At 35.3% G+C, this 16,587-nt stretch overlaps 1 protein-coding gene and 1 pseudogene across 11 annotated transcripts in view; one reads left to right on the top strand and one right to left on the bottom strand.

The window, feature by feature from the left end:
* THOC2 (THO complex 2) overlaps window positions 1-16,173 on the top strand; it is a 138,589-nt gene extending 122,416 nt beyond the window's left edge. For 8 of the 11 annotated variants that reach the window (XM_041740690.1, XM_041740689.1, XM_041740688.1 and 5 more), the window contains 6 exons: window positions 4,283-4,420; window positions 4,768-4,837; window positions 4,920-5,077; window positions 7,331-7,407; window positions 7,884-7,929; window positions 13,533-16,173. In XM_041740690.1, the coding sequence (XP_041596624.1) occupies window positions 4,283-4,420; window positions 4,768-4,837; window positions 4,920-5,077; window positions 7,331-7,407; window positions 7,884-7,911 (471 nt within the window). In that variant the 3' untranslated portion in view covers window positions 7,912-7,929; window positions 13,533-16,173. Of the gene's footprint in view, window positions 1-4,282; window positions 4,421-4,767; window positions 4,838-4,919; window positions 5,078-5,374; window positions 5,775-7,330; window positions 7,698-7,883; window positions 7,930-13,532 lie in introns of those variants that run through there. The other 3 variants (XM_041740681.1, XM_041740684.1, XM_041740685.1) reach the window with 3 other exon arrangements.
* LOC121482649 lies at window positions 10,658-14,161 on the bottom strand (annotated as a pseudogene).
* Window positions 16,174-16,587: the final 414 nt, after the last annotated feature.

Raw genomic sequence — 16,587 nt, 5'->3', positions numbered from 1 at the left:
CAACTGATCATTCTCTTGGAGGGGAATACTCAACTGGATGGTCATGTTTGCATGTCAGTATTGATTCTTGCCTATTACTCTGCTTTCTTGAGTATTCTTCTACTAAAAATAATGTGCAATTTTTGTGTATCTTATTACAGAGTTCATTTCATTATTGTAGTTGAATTGTCCATTGTTCATGTTATTTTGTCTACTTATTATAAAATTTGTACCCTCTTTCACTTTGATTTTCAACTTTGCCTCCTCTTATATCTGCTAAGTATTATCTCTTCCTGGTGGACCAATACAAAATGAAATTTTGAAACAAAGCCAGTTGACATTACTGCTTTTAGGTTTATAGCTTTATAATGAAATGTCTGTGGATATTGGGCAAATAAGCACTAATTTAATAGTTTAGGTTAGCCAATGTGCCTTTGTCCTGAAATTGTAGCATTGTTTTTAGAGTATACTGTATTAATCAAGAGTATTAGCTGTACTGTGTGAATGCTTTCTTTTAAGGTAAAACTCTTTATTGGCTAAATGAAGTATGTATTGCAATACAGTTGGTTTTCATAGCCAGTTTGGGATTGTGTATGTCAGTCTTAACCATCAGTAGTTTGTGTGGGCTATTTTAAATTCATGGGTTAACAATGTTACCTTGTAAGTATTTATTTCCTGAAATATACTTTGAAGCAGTTTGAAACCTGCTGTTATAGTTAACTGGAATTTCTCATCCGTGATGAAAATTATGGTTCCTTACATTTGTGAAAGCCTTTTGAAAACAAAAAACAGGTGAGATACACATGTTATCTCATTTCATGCCCATAACAGTGCTGTAAGGTAGATAGGACAGGAGGGTAGTCTCTTTTTGACAAATAAGAGATTGAAAAAGTTCTTGATTTTTTTCCCAGTGGCATATAACTTGTTAGTACCAAAACTTATACTAAAATTAAGGTTCCTCAAGTATTCTTACCACAATGTAAAAAAAAATTGCAAAAAAAAGTATGGTCCCTTGATTCTTAGCACCTATTTCAACAGTAGTCAAAAGGGGTTCCTAACTTCTTTAGTGTGTTTGCCTTGTTTTTAAAATTATAGTGCTTCAAGTTAGTCTCCCTAGCCCCCTTTAAAAAAATAGTGATTTTCTGGGCATTAAAAATTCAATAGGTTTATTCCACGTTCAACCAGAAAAATTTGAAAATGGCATCTAAATGTACTGTCAAAATCGTGTGACTCATACCACTTTTCAGGGCCTTAGTGCTTAGTATGATAACTTGGGGATATGATTAGGTATTCAATAACTATTTGAAATGAACCTTAATGCCTTTGGACTTTGGTAAAGCATCCAAAGATTACTGGTCTGCAATTTTATATGTCTAGGAAAGTTCAATAGCATATGAAAGTTTTAGGGAAAAAAACGTTACCTGACTTTGATCTCTAAAATTGACAATCTATATCAACTCATTGTTTCTGGGATAGCTTTTATTTTTTAGAGGATTCTAATGATGTGTGTCTATTTTTTTCATGTTATCTTGTCACTTGTACATTGAAAATTGTTTCTATGCTTTAATTTTTTTAGTTATGCTTTTTCCCTGAGATCCTCTTTTTTTATTAAATTACTTTTTCCCTTTCTAATCCATGGTAAAAGTAATACATGGATTTGGCTTTTCAAGTGGGATTAAAGGGAGAAAAATCTAGCTTAAAATATCCAAATCTTTTTGTTTGTTTACCTTCCACTCCCAATTTCCAATTGGCATATTTCCAGTTTGGTCACTTGTGTTTTCACCTAGCAGTCTTAGCAGCTACAGTTGATGAAGAAAGTGTGAAAAGCATTTTCCTTTACCCAAGCTTCTCTGTAATTGAGGAGGGCAGCAGTGACTCCTCAAAACAGGTTTTAATTCTGTTAATCATCTTAAAACAAGGATTTATAATCAAATGGAAGCCTGCAACTGAGGCCATCTTTATACATGGTAGCCTTAAAAAAGTCAGTGTAGCAGTGTTAACAGATTTTGAAAACCAGTTGTATTGTTTTTTGGACCTGTTGATCCCAATGTCAAGAATAAAAGCAAATCAAAAGCAAAATCCATCAATACTATATGCAGATCAATTTATCAAATCATTCCTTTTGTTTGGCAAACATGTGTTGAGTACTTGGTGTGTACCAGGCACTAGGATATGTGTAAAAATAGAAAAGACACATTAGTTTCCATACCAGACTGGAAACTATGTTATGGACAATAATAAATGATTTGAAATTAATAAGGAATACCTGTCACAAAAAAAGGTTAATATAAAATAATAAATAACGAGTTCACCAGAAAGTGAGTTGAAAGCGAGTTGCAGAGTTGAGGGACGATTGAAGTGATGATGGCTTTTGAGCTGTCTTTGAAGGCTAGTAAGATTTTAAGAGATTAAGATAAAAGTGAGCAACCATTATGGTGAAGACAACTGCTGGGAAGGACAGGGTGTTAGGGAGCCAGTGGTAGCCACAGCATAGAGTGCATTGGGTCACTTCACAGTATGATATAATTGTGCAAAGATTGTGAAGAGATTGGACATAACCTAAGCCAAGGATTATGCATTTTATTCTGTAGGCAGTGAGAGACTACATGTTACTGTGGAAAAGAGTATTGTGATCAGAACTATTCTTAGAAGGGTACGAAGAAGGAATAGAATTAGGTATATTTCTAAATTAAGAATATATAGGTTTCTCAGTTCCTTGCAATACAGAATTTAAGTTAGGCACAATTAAAAACCTCATTCTTGTGGAAGAGGTGTGTGTGTGTGTGTGTGTGTGTGTGCGCGCGCGCGTGCGCGCACACACACACACACTTATCTGTGTACTTTGTATACTTATCTGTAATCACAACTCCCCCTTTTTTTCTTTTTATCAGGAGAATTAAGCAATACTTCCCTTAGAGGAATCTTCTTTGAGTATTGCTGGAATATATTATTTCTTTTGTCTTAACAGTTTCATAAGTAATATTAACTTAAGATATGAAGAAACCTCGTAATTAGAAAAGTGTCGAATAGGGCATTAACCCAGCAAGAGTACCATTTGGACTAGCACTTTTATGACTGTTTCTTATTCTCTTGCTCTTTGTTATTAATAAACATTTTGTCTATTTCAGTTGATGATCAACTTTTAATCATTGACATTTTAAAGAATCTACTTCTGCATTGCTATGGCAGTATTTCTGAGCCAACTGAATCGAAAATATTTGGTGGTGTTAAAAAATAAGTGTTTCTTTAATTTTCAGACTGATGGTCTTTTTTTGGTGTATTCCTTTGAATACCAAAGGATTTCCTCACGTAAAACTATTTGACTTTTGACTCACTATTCTTTTCATTCCTAAGGTATATCTAGGATTGTGTAGTTATGTAATGAGTTATATTTCATATTTCGCCTAATTCTTGTCTTAAATTGAACATAAGCTTGTAGCACAGTTATAAATGCTGTAAGGATAGGTATCTGATTACTTACTTAATGTTTTCTTTTATACTAGATTTCCATATTTACAACTTGTATAAGTTACTAAGGTTATTTCTTAATTATTTAGGTAGCACATCCTTCATCTTTGGCTGTTTATTGCCTGTGAGCCTTTTGCTGGAGAAACAATAGGCAGACATCAGTTCATCATTTTTCAGTCTTTGAGTTGTTTTATCATCCTCAGCTGACCAGATGGTTTTCTGAGCTATTTAGAACCAGTAAGACAAATTTCACAGTCAGTTATGATTATTTGGTAGAAATTGTAGTGCTTTCAGAAGTAGAGAATATGCAGCCTTTATATTTATAAAAATAAGTTTAGATAACATATGCATTATGCTGAGGCAAAAAAAGACTTAGTAGTAGTAAAGTCATGGCTAGGTTTTATTTTGTACTTTTTGCTGTCATCAAATGCCTTGTAAGTGGATGGTAAAACCATTTAAAATTTTGTGATTCTGTAGAGATTGTTTTTTAGAGAAAGTCCAGTCATTATTTTTCACATATGGACTCCTGTAGTGGTGATTATAGATCTTCACAATAGAGCTATAAAGGGAACTGTAGCTTATAGATTTACTAATGAGTCTTAGTTAAGACAGGAATGAACCAATTGAGTTTAAATGAAAATTTTTGTAAGGCCAAGAATGGAAGTCTGCATAATTTGTGCCTTGCTCTTTTATTTCACCTCTTGTAATCCAGACAGCAGACCAGTTTTGACTTTGGGTCTAACTACCAATTGTCTTTCATTAAATAAACAATCAAGCAGATGATGCTGATACTGGAAAACTAATAATCTTTAGTAATATTGCCTTAATTTAACAGCTCTACATTAATCATACTCCTCCACCACTGTCCAAGAGTAAGGAGAGAGAAATGGACAAGAAAGATTTGGACAAGTCAAGGGAAAGATCCAGAGAAAGAGAGAAAAAAGATGAAAAGGACAGGAAAGAACGGAAAAGGGTTTGTAACTTTTTGAAAAATAGTTTGGAAAGTCATTGTATCATGTATGGTAGTGTGTTTGTTGCCTTTTTTTTTTTAAGTACTAGCTTGTTGCATGTCAGGCTGTTATTAAATATTTTAACTGGTATTTTCACCCTAAAGTGTGTTTGAATTGAATCTTCTACAGTAATAAGGATCTTCAGCCTAATAATCTCTACCAGCTCTGCTTGTCTTTCATATCATTTTACCAAGTATGTAAAACCACTGCCAATATTCTCCAGTGCTAGTTAGCTGTGCCCTTATATAAAAGTAATTTAAAAAAATAACATAAACTCTTGATCAATGTAGTTCACAATTCTTGGTTCTAGGATCATTCAAACAATGACCGTGAAGTGCCGCCGGACTTAGCCAAGAGGCGAAAAGAGGAAAATGGAACAAGTAGGTGGATTTATTAATACTTTCGCTGCAGTCATCAAACTGAATTGGAAAAGGCTTTCATGATTCTCTTTTATGCTTTTAGTGGGGGTTTCAAAACACAAAAGTGAAAGTCCGTGTGAGTCTCCTTATCCAAATGAGAAAGACAAGGAAAAAAATAAGTCAAAATCTTCAGGCAAAGAAAAAGGTGGTGATTCGTTTAAATCTGAAAAGATGGATAAAATCTCCTCCGGTGGCAAAAAGGTAAATTAGGGAAACAAAGGAACAAAAGGCCTTTTCTTTAAAAAAAAATTAACTATTTAGCAAATATTGAGTTTTTTGGTAATTAGGTAGTCTTTGGTTAATTATTTGAGGGTGGGAAGAGGAGGCAGTTGGGGAGGGCAGGTTATCTGGGGGAATTCCAGCCAGTTGGGTCCCAACTTACTGGGAGAGTAGAATTAGTTTACCTTTGAAATTTCTTTTGTCTCCATTTCACGCCCACCTACTTGTATTCATTGAGTTTTTCTCTTTTTGTTTTCTTTTATTTCCTCTCGCCGACAGTGTTTTTTGGTTTCTTTACGTTCGTGAGATTAAAATATGGTCATGTGTATTTTTTCTCCCTGATCATTACATTGTCATAAAGTCCTTATTAATTGTGATTTATAAAAAACATTTTTATAACATTTCTCCTAATAAACTTATGTGTTTGCAACTTTGTATTTGATTTTCAAACTAAGTATAGTGTGTATTCTCTTACTCATGGATGATACTCACAATACATTTCATGCATCTGCCATAAAGTAGGCAAGTCATTACTAAGGTATAAAGTGTTTCAAAAGCATTATTATGGTACATATAGTCATAGTTCTTAAACGCATTTTTCAAAAATTGCAAGGTGATTGTTTTAAAATTTCTCTGTGCTTTGGGGCACCTTGGTGGCTCAGTTAAGTGGCCGGCCGACTCTTGGTCTCAGCTCAGGTTTTTTTTTTTTTTTTTTAAAGATTTTATCTATTTATTCATGAGAGGCAGGCACACACACACACAGGCAGAGACACAGGCAGAGGGAGGAGCAGGCTCCATGCAGGGAGCCCGACGTGGGACTTGATCCCGGGTCTCCAGGATCATGCCCTGGGCCAAAGGCGGGCGCCAAACCGCTGGGCCACGGGGGTTGCCGTCAGCTCAGGTCTTGATCTCAGGGCCATGAGTTCAAGCCCTGAGTTGGGCTCCATGCTGGGTGTGAAAGCTACTCAAAAAAAAAAAAATTCTATATGTTTTAAAAGTCATGCTGCTCCTATATTTAAAAGTGTTTTTCTTTAATTGAGGTAAAATTCACATAACATAAAAATAACCATTTTAAAATGTACAGTTCAGTGGCATTTAGTATATTTACAATGTTGTATGATCATCATGTCTATCTAGTTCCAGAACATTTTCATCATCCCAGAGAGAAACCCCATACCCATTAAGCAGTCATTCCCCATTTCCCTCCCCTTTTATCCCCTATCAACTACTAATCTGCTTTCTGTCTCTATGGGTTTACCAGTTTGGGATATTTTATATAAATGGAATCGTATAATAATGTGGCCTTTTGTGTCTGACTTCTTTCACTTAGCATAACATTTTTGAGATTCTTATATGCTGTAGCATGTATCACTACTTCCATTTCTTTTTATGGCTGAATAATATTCCATTGTACGAATGTACCACATTTGTTCATCCATTTGTTAATTGATGGACTTTTTTGTTGTTTCCCTTTGGCTATTGTGAATGGTGTTGCTATGAATGTTTGTGTGCTGCTCTGAAGTGTTTGTTTGAAGACCTGTTTTTAGTTCTTTTGTGCGTATACCCAGGAGTGGAATTTCTGGGTTATATATGGTAATGCTATGTTTAACTTTTTGAGGAACTGACAGACCGTTTTCCACAGTGGCTGGACAGCTTATGTTTTACCAGCAATGTATGAGGGTGCCAACTTCTCTACATCATTGCCGACAGTTCTTTTCTGTTTTATTTTTTTTATTTTAATTAAAAAAATTTTTTTATTATAGCCATCCTAGTTGGTATGAAGTGGTATCTCATTGTGGTTTTGATTTCGCATTTCCTTAATGACTAATGATGTTGAGCATCTTTTTATGTGTTTGTTGACCATTCGTATACCTTCTTTGGAGAAATCTCTTCAGATGCTGTGACCATTTTTAAATTGGATTGTTTGTCTTTTTGTTGCTCCGTTGTAAGACTTCTTTATATAGCCTAGATACTAGATCTATATGAGATGTATGATTTGCAAATATTTCCCCCCATTTTGTACATTGTATTTTCATTCTCTTGCTAGTGTTCTTTGATGCATGAAAGTTTTGTTTTTGATGAATTCCACATTTTTTCCTTTGTTGCTTGTGCTTTTGGCATCATTAAATATGTTGTTGAAGAAAAATGTATGACTGATGGGTGATAAAAAGGGATTTTGAGCTGATTTTTATATTTGGTTTTCCCTTCCCAAACTAATTCCACCATTCCTTATAGGAGTCCAGGCATGATAAAGAAAAGATAGAAAAAAAAGAGAAACGGGACAGTTCAGGAGGAAAGGAAGAGAAGAAACAATATCCTTTTCATCTTATTGGAGTTTTTAATCAGTGTAATGGAAAGCTTTGATACTGGTCATGTTTAGAATTGTACCCTTGTAGTACGTGGTCTGAAATAGTCTCTTCAGTTAACTCTTAATTGTATGAAATGCAGAAGTGGGAGACTTGATGTGTATATATATGTGTATATATATATATATATATTTTTTTTTAACTTCTGTGGTGCCTGAGGTTGTTTTATGCCATCAAAGGATTTAGATTCTCGCTGGCTGTATTACCACTGAGAGGAAGAAAGGGAACAGAGTTCTTTGGGCTGGGGATATGGGGAATAGAAGGGCAAGATGATGCAGCAGATGAGCAGAGCTGGTAGAAGTTGAGGTTACCAGGCTCATCAGAGCCAATTAGGCCTGCAAGCTGAAGGACTGCACTAAAAGTTGAGACACCATTCCTTTTTTTTTTTCTCCAAAGTTGTTTTCCCTTAATTTGTCATCTACTCATAAGTCCTCGGACAAGCACAGATAATGAAGACTTTCAATCAAGGTGAGTGTTTTCTCACCTCCTTTCATTTAAATATAGAAATATGAAACGAGGTATGATAATGTTGAAGAAACTAGATACATTTTGCAAGATACAACTTGAATTTTGCACCTAACTCTAATGACCAGGTCTTTGGGTACAGATGCAAAACAAGATTCATGGTTATTTTCAAGCTGCTTTCATCTTAAGCTTGCTGATTAGCCACAAGGTTTTGTTTTTTTTTAAGCACCAAGATGTATTTAAAAACATCTGGCTTTCTTTTCACCACTCATTCCCATCTTCTCTGGGTAATTAATCACCTTTTTAAAAATACCTGTAGCCTTATAGGTGGTTCTGGTATCTGCACTTTTATAGGTGAAGAAACTGAGATTCTGAGAGGTTAAGTTGAAGAGGCTAGCAGAGATATTAGCTGACAGAGCCAGAATTCACAGAATAGGTTTTTGTGCCCGTTAGTGTTGTCTGTTCTTTTTGCCTTTTCATGCAGACGTGTTACACAGAAATTTTTGTTCTAAGTTTTTATGCCTCATTTGCTGCCACAGCACATGTTTTGCAAGGCCAGAAAATGTGGTCTGCTTTTAGTTCTGGAATTTAAAATATGCAATTTCATTTTCAAGGTAATAATGCCTTGTATGAGACTTAAAAAGTGTTTAACCATCTTAAATAAATTGTATGTGTACAGTAGTTCACTCTTAGTGAAGAGAGTATTCAGAACTTAAAATAGTTTTTTTTTTTTTTTTTGAGCACTCAGGTCATCATCTGAATAGCTCTTATTTGTGATGCCTTAGAATTAGTGAAATATGTAGGATGATTTGCCCTCTACATTTAATGGTTTGAGATGGCCGTATTTGAAGTTGTCAACTCTTTTGTAGCCCATTTTCTTCCATATTAGCTGTCATTTCTTAATGATATCAAGTATACTTGCTATCTATACCCTCCCCCAATATTATTTGCTGGTGCTTTTATGAAACCAGAGAGATAACCAAGGCTGTTCACAGTTTAAATTAAGAGTCAGAAATGTATGAGAGCCCCATCTATATAGGGGTATGAATTTTAGGGTATGTAATTTGTTGAATATATTTTGGCTGCAGGGCAGGGACTGGAGTTTGCCCGATGGCTAATATCCTGACAAGTAGTGTGTGCCTTTTCAGTTTTTTTATTCTCTGCTTGTTATCTAGTGATAGAATAGGGTAAATGAGAGTTAGGTGAGAGCATTTAGAATTCAGTAGATTATCTTTAAAACCTTAAGAAAGATTGCCCATTCCTCAGTTCTATTCATTTCTTGCCCCAACAACTGTCTGTCTTCCCTAGTGAACTATAAACTCTTTAGTCATTTTTTTTTATTTTTAACTTTTTTATTTTGGCATTTTGCTTTTTTACTTCTTACTTTTGCATGGTCTCCTTATTAAAGAAAACAAAAAAAACCTACCACTTATATATTCATTACAAATGGGCCAGTCATTGTGACTGACCACTTTCATTCACTGTGATTTTTGTATAATCTCTCTTTACTCAGTACATAAATATTATTCTTTGGTATGTGAAGGTTTTACTATAGATTTGAGTTCTTATTCATATGGGCCATGGATTTGTACTCTACCTCTTTCTATAAATGTTCAGAACCAAAGGCATGAAAAGACTGGTTTGGCATGAAAAGATGTTAGGTTGGTGGTCTTGTAGCAAACCTTACCAATTCAGATAACCTTTAAAGATACATCTGTCATGATGTTCATTCTATTCAATTTCTTCTTGACAGCCATGTCCTGTACTTTCCCCTTGGGTAGACTCTTAATTTTGTGAGGCTCTGGTTGATTTTTCCTTCATGCTATTCTGGCTGCCTCTTATTTGGATATATTCTAGGATTGGTCAAGTCTTTCTGTTGTTCTTCCTTTTCCTTTATTATAAGTCTCATCATTTCTGATTGGCACCATTTGCCTTTAAGCTACTTCAAATCTGCTGCTCCCTGCTCCTTTTTTTTTTATTTTAAAGATTTTATTTATTTATTCACGAGAGACAGAGAAAGACAGAAAAGCAGAGGGAGAAGCAGGCTCCATGGAGGGAGTCTGACATGGGACTCGATCCCGGGTCCCCAGGATCACACTCTGGGCTGAAGGTGGCACTAAACCACTGAGCCACCCGGATGCCCTCCTTTTTTTTTTTTTTTTTTAATTAATTTTACATTCTGCAGAAAAGAGAGCTGCTACATAATGTCACATTTCCATGATTCAAACAAGTTACTGATTGTAAGAATCATTGTTGGTTTCTAGAACTATTTTTTGAGCAGAGTGGATAGAGAAATGACACTGATTTGCAAATGTTGTCCTGATTTCAGGAAAATTAAAATGATCACATTAGAGGTAAGAAAATACAATATATAAATATGACCCAGATTAAATTCCTTCCAAAGTCTTCTGTTGTCTTTTCCTATCTTGTGATTTTTAGTTGTAAAATCCTTTCTTCTTGTTCTATGTATCTTCTATTACTTGTTATTGCTAGTGTTTTTGTCCAAATTCATCTTATCTCTCCTTGATTTAGTCTCTTGAACAGTACTGGCTGCTTTGCCTTTAACTTTTCCCCCTAGTTTAATATCTAAAAAACTCCTGTGTATTAAAATTTTTCTCTCAGAACCAGGTTATTTTAGCTTCTCAATTTTAGTTTGATATGCGTGGTCCTCAGTTCATGAGTGTCAAGTTTAGCTAACTTTTGAGAACCAGATGTTGTGCTGAGACTTGCTCCCAGACTTTGAGAAACTCAGTCTCGGACTTTGATTCTTGATTTCAAAGGACATTAATAGTTTAGCTCTATCCAGTCCATCTGTAGTTGTAGTATACTACATTCCTATTCCAATCCTCCACAGAATGTGGCTTATTATGTATACCTGGCCTCACACAATATTTAAGTGATATGACAAAATCCAAATTTCAGTTTCTCCTAAAGAATTGGACCATCTGGCAACATTGTGTCCTGATTTTTGCATGGCAACAATCAGCTAGGCTGGCCTAGGGTGCTGTCCACCCCCCTTATGTTGAGAATGGGTCTTTTTTTTTAAATAGTTTACCTCAATCAGTCCCCACCCACTTTATTTGTTTCCATTATATACTAGCCTCTGTAAAAAATTGATTTTGTATTTCCTTTTCTGAGCCTCTTTTCTTCATTCCGTAATTGCAAACTGACCTCCTAAGGGCTCAAAGATAGCTTATTTTAGGAATCTGTCACCATGGTGAAGCACAGTACTAGGTCCTGGTAATATGTGTTGGAGTGGGGAATGTTCAGTTAAGTTTCTTTCTCAGTTTCCCATTGCTTACATGCGGGCATGTCAGCTTCCCTACAGAGTCCTAGTCCTAGATTCCTATGTAATATATGAGTATATAGCATATCCCTCTCCTTAGATTGTGATCTTGTTGAAGGCAGTGGCTTCATCCTTTCCTTCTAATCAACCAGGTAGTTTTCTTTATTGCCTGCTGTGTTTCAGATACTCTGTTAACTCTACAGGGAGGGCTCTGTGCAGAAGTATTATGTATATCTGTTTGTTATTGATGAGGAAAAGAGCATTGACTTTTTTTTTTGCCCTCAAAAGAAGGTTCACTTTGTAGCATTTGGTAGTATCCTGTTTAAGAAGAAATTGCTTTTTGTGTGCTACAATATATATTTTTTTACTTTATTTATTTATTCATGAGTGACAGAGAGAAAGACAGAGATACAGGCCGAGGGAGAAGCAGGCTCCATGCAGGGAGCCTGACGTGGGACTCGATCCCTGGTCTCCAGGATCATGCCCTGGGCTGAAGGCAGTGCTAAACCGCTGAGCTACCTGGGCTGCCCTACAACATATTTTTTGAGGGCAGGTTTATTATGCTTTCCTTTGGGTCTGTATGTAGGAATTGTTAAATGTGTTTGAAAGTTTTGTTAGGAGATTGAAATGATAGATACAAACTATTTTTCTCTTCATTACCATCATTTATACTCTTTAGTATGTGTTCTTTGCACTGATATTCATAGGTACCAAAAAATTGGTAGGACACAATAGGAAGAATTTTCTATTTCCTTTTTCCCATGTAAGGTAGACCAAATATTCACTAGGCATTGTGCTATTTTTATTGGGGCACAGCATGAGCACTTAGAAAAGGAATCCAATGCCACATTTACCCTGAGTATGACTATCCCTATACATGCCTTTATTCTGAGAGGCACCTCTGGGTGTGCTAAGATTCAGGTCAGAATCTCAGTTTTAATTCTGTGTTACATTTATCTATGTGGAACATCTCAGGAAGTATGTTTGCTCTGATAATTCCTAGGTAGCAGTATAAGAGTAAATGAAGGAGTAAAGTAGAATTAAGATGGCTATCTCTGTCTTCTATATCTTCTTTTCCTCATAAATGTTAATTTGGCTTTTTAACTGTCAGCTTCATCCATATATGCCTTTCTACTCTGTGTGTGTGAGAGAGAAATAGGATCACAAAATCCTGACAGTTTCAGAAACTGGTGAAAATGAAGGGAACCAAATTCTCAGATGCCTCCTTTGAGGTGAAGACACTTAACCCAAAACAATCTATTCTGTGGGCCTGTGTTTTATAGTTTCTCTAAAAAAATTCTGTTGCCATCAAGAAGGCTCCTTTATGAGGAATCTGTGTACTGTTGAAACATTTCTTAAGACCTTTTTGGTGAATTTAATCATAAGATTAGAGAGAGAGAGAGCACGCGTGTGTTTATAAAGGCATTACCTTGGATGAAAAGGCTGAATTTATATTTGCCTTTCTTCTCTACTTTGATCACCAGTCTAGTTGTTCTTTTCTCCAGACCACCCTACTTTTCAGACTTGCCTCTTGCTGTCACAACTCTCTATAAAGTAACATTTAAACCAGCTGCCTCAGCTGTGAGAGCATGCTCTTTGAGGGCATTTCATGCATAGTTGTCTAATACCCAGGAGGGGAGAGAGTATGGTGAACCTAGGGAAATTGCAACCTTACTAATATAGCATGGCCTACTTCAGGGGGTTTTGGGGAGAAGGAAGAAAAAAACCTCAGGATGTCCTGTCCAGCTAATATTCATTCAGTAGGAAGTGATGTTTACAGATGTAATCTTAATCTTGTCTGAAAACACAGTATTACCAGTGCAGTTGATAGTACCGGTAGAGGTGTCTAGGATGGAGGACAGCCAGCTCTGGACCAAGCCTGAAGTAGAAACCCTGTGAGAAACATCAGCAGTCCTAGGTGTGATAAAGATCGATCTGTGTTATCTCTTGGATTTAGCGCCTGTGCTTTCTTACTTACAATCGTTAAAGTGGCACATAATTTTTTTAAAAAATAGTTAAAAAAAATAATCTCAGGAGATTGTTCCAGGTAATGTGGTATAAACACATTGTTAATGACAAGAAAATATTACTCTGCTGGAAGATAGAGTCCTGAAGGCTGAGTTTGGCACTGTGTCATCACTATATGACTTTCTTCTTGATGGCAGTTCTTTCTGAAGTTCACTGAACTCGGGGTGGTTTTCAAGTTTGTAATCCCAACACTTCAGCATTGTATTGATAATACGCTCTGGACACTGCTGAGAGACTGACATCCACTATCTTCTTTCCACTTGCTCTTGTGCTTGCTGATTTGTCATTCCAGGGTATGGACAGACCCCTAAGCTGAAGGTCTCCCAGAGGAGGATGCCAAAGCTCCATGCGTCACTCTCAGAACGGTATCTCCCATAATTAAGAGCTTCTGGTGCTGTCCATTTAATGGGAATCTGCTTTAAGTCAGAAGATGAATACACACCACCATCCTCTTGACGAGACATTCCAAAGTCACTGATTTTCAGAACATTATTTTCACCTCCAGGCAGTTTCTTGCAGCAAGGTCCCTGTGTATACAATTTTTACTCGAGATTTCGCCATCCAGAAGCAGCATCTAATGAAAAATTCAATAACTGTTTTAGTTCATCCTTCTTTCTCAGAAAGGAGAGGAAATCGCCTCCTGGACCCAGTTCCTTAATGATATAGATAGGCTGTATTTGTGTGCGAACTCCTATAAGTTTGACAATATCAGGATGATTATATTGCTTGAGGATTTTGGCTTCTTGTAAAAATTTTAATTTCAGCTCCTGGGAAAGATCATCTTTACATGTTTTAATGGCAATAGCAGTTTTATCCTTTAATGTGCCCTTAAATAATGTCAGCAAAAGTTCCCTTGCTCAGTAATTCTACTGTGACATCATCATGAATGAGACCCCTATTTCTTACTCTAGTTATGGCCATACTGATACCATAATACTCTTTATTACAACACTTTTTTTTTTGCAATTTAAAAAATTAGATAAAATTTACATAACAAAATTTGCCATTTTAAAGTGGTTTTTAGTATATACACTATGTTGTAGCCATCACCACTAATTCCAGAACATTTCCATTGCCCCCAAAAGAAAACCCATACCTATTAGCAATCACACCCAGTTCTCCCCTTCCTGCCCCTGGGAATAACTAATGTAACTTTCTGTCTTTATTGATTTCCCTGTTTTGGACATTTCATAAAAATGGAATCATGTAATGTGTGGCCTTTTGTGTCTGGCTTCTTTCACTTATCATGTTTTCAAGGTTCATCCATGTTGTAGCATATATCAGAACTTCATTTCTTTTTATAACTGAATAATACTCCATTGTATGAATGTGTACCACATTTTGTTTATCCATTCATCAGCGATGGACAGGAACAATGAGTTTAAGTATTAAAATTGTAAGTTCAACATTAGTGTATCCACAGTTATAATTGGTAATGTCAAGGTTATACATGGTGTGAACAGAATGCTGTATAGAAATAATGTGTAAATTATTTGTCAGCATTTCATGCAAGTGTGATTACTTTCCAAGGTCCTTCTAGCTCTGGTTTTATGAAATATGTGAATGTAGTATTTTCGTCAATAAAGTTTAATGCTTTAAGCATTAGTTTAAAATTTGAATGAGAACAATGTTAGGCAGATATGAAGTTATTTGCCACATGTTGTAATGATCATGTTTTGAATTTATTTCAATATGCAGTATTTGAAAATGTCAGTACATAAAGGAAAGGAAATGAGTATAATTAAGTCAATATATTTTTAAAGCAATTTTTATAATTTAGCAGACATTGCATCTTAATATAAGTCACTATTAAAATCATGTCCTTGTGAAAAATGTGATGTCATTTTTCTCTTTTTTTGTTGATCATGTAAAATTGGTTCCTTTTCATTGCTATGTGTTCTGTTTACTTTTGACAAGCTATTGCTTGCCCCTGTGGAAAATTTTACTTGTTTCTATTTCATTTATCTTTTCTCCCCTCCCCCTCCCTTCTCCTTCTCTCACAGACAAAATATTTAGTGTTTTTTTTTTAATTCCTCATAGTGTACCTATCTTTAATGGTTTCTGAGAGTGAGCAGTGATGAGAAATACACAAATACTTTATTCTTCTCTAATAGGGACTTAATTCAAGCCTTTGTTGAGAGAATTCATTGATTTTTCTTTGTTTCTTAAATCTTCCTTCTTCCTTCCTTCCTTCTTTCCTCCTCCTTCATTCCTTTCCTCTCTCCTTTGTTTTGAAACTTCCCTCTCTCTGTCCCTTTTTTCCATCCATCCACCTTCCCTTTCTTCTCCCTCCTTCTTTCTCTTCCTTCCTTATCTATCAATATAATCACTTTGTTTCTTTCAGGTGAGATTGGAATGAAATTGTTCAGCTGTGACCAGAAATTTATTTTCCTGAATAGATTGCCAAGAATTATGAATCAAGAGGGCCCATTTGCATCTTCTTAAGTTATTCAGTTATCTGCTTTATTGCTCTATGCTGAAAACTTAAAATTGTTGAGTTGTGCATTACTATATTTAACTTGTTGCTTAGTTTCTACATGTTTATTTTCAGTAAATGGCTGAAAGTGTTAACTTTTCCATATTTTTAGCACAATGTGCTGCATACAGTTCCCAACAAGCAAATAAGGTTACATGTGTACAGAATTTCACTTTAGGTTAACTAAATATTGCCTGGGTTTAGTTTTTTGTTTTTTTGTTTTGTTTTTTTTTCAATATGAAATGCTTCCTTTTTATTGTTTGAAACTGAAAATAAACAATTATTGAACCATTTTGAATTTACCTCATTTTCAAACTCAGTTTTAATTCATTATTTGGCCTGTTTTTAATACTAGTCACTAAAAGTGGGAGCAGTGTCTTATGCAACGCTTAGAAATCATTTTATATAGTATGTGTACAACATTAAAACCTGTTTAAAAAAGAAAAAGGTACCAGCACTCACTTGTCCCTTGCCATTTTTCCTTGTAATTATGTTAGACAAATCATGAGGGGGGGAATAAAAAGTTAATTATGTTTTAATTCTGCAGCTACAGGAGCTTTGTATTGCTGAACTTTCATCTGGAAAAGTTTCACAGTGACATTTTTAAAAGAAAAATTTTTTATCAACTGAATTCTACCAGTGTAACCTTTTTTCTAAATAAACAATAGTTTTCTCAAATGATTGTATATCATTGTGTATATTGTTGCTTATTCATAATAATTTATCAAAGATAATTCATTGAGGCTCCTAGTCCTTTCTTTTCCATTTCTGTCCTAGTCCATGGTCTACAGTGTTTTCAAATGATATCTCATCCAATAATATGAAAAGATCTTATTTGCTCACCCAGTGCGCTGAAAACATACCTAAAGTT

The sequence above is a fragment of the Vulpes lagopus genome, chromosome X (assembly GCF_018345385.1).
Source record: "Vulpes lagopus strain Blue_001 chromosome X, ASM1834538v1, whole genome shotgun sequence".
NCBI classification, from domain to species: domain Eukaryota; kingdom Metazoa; phylum Chordata; class Mammalia; order Carnivora; family Canidae; genus Vulpes; species Vulpes lagopus.
The sequence above is the reverse complement of the archived record's forward strand: the minus strand, read 5'-3'. Positions and strand labels throughout refer to the sequence as shown.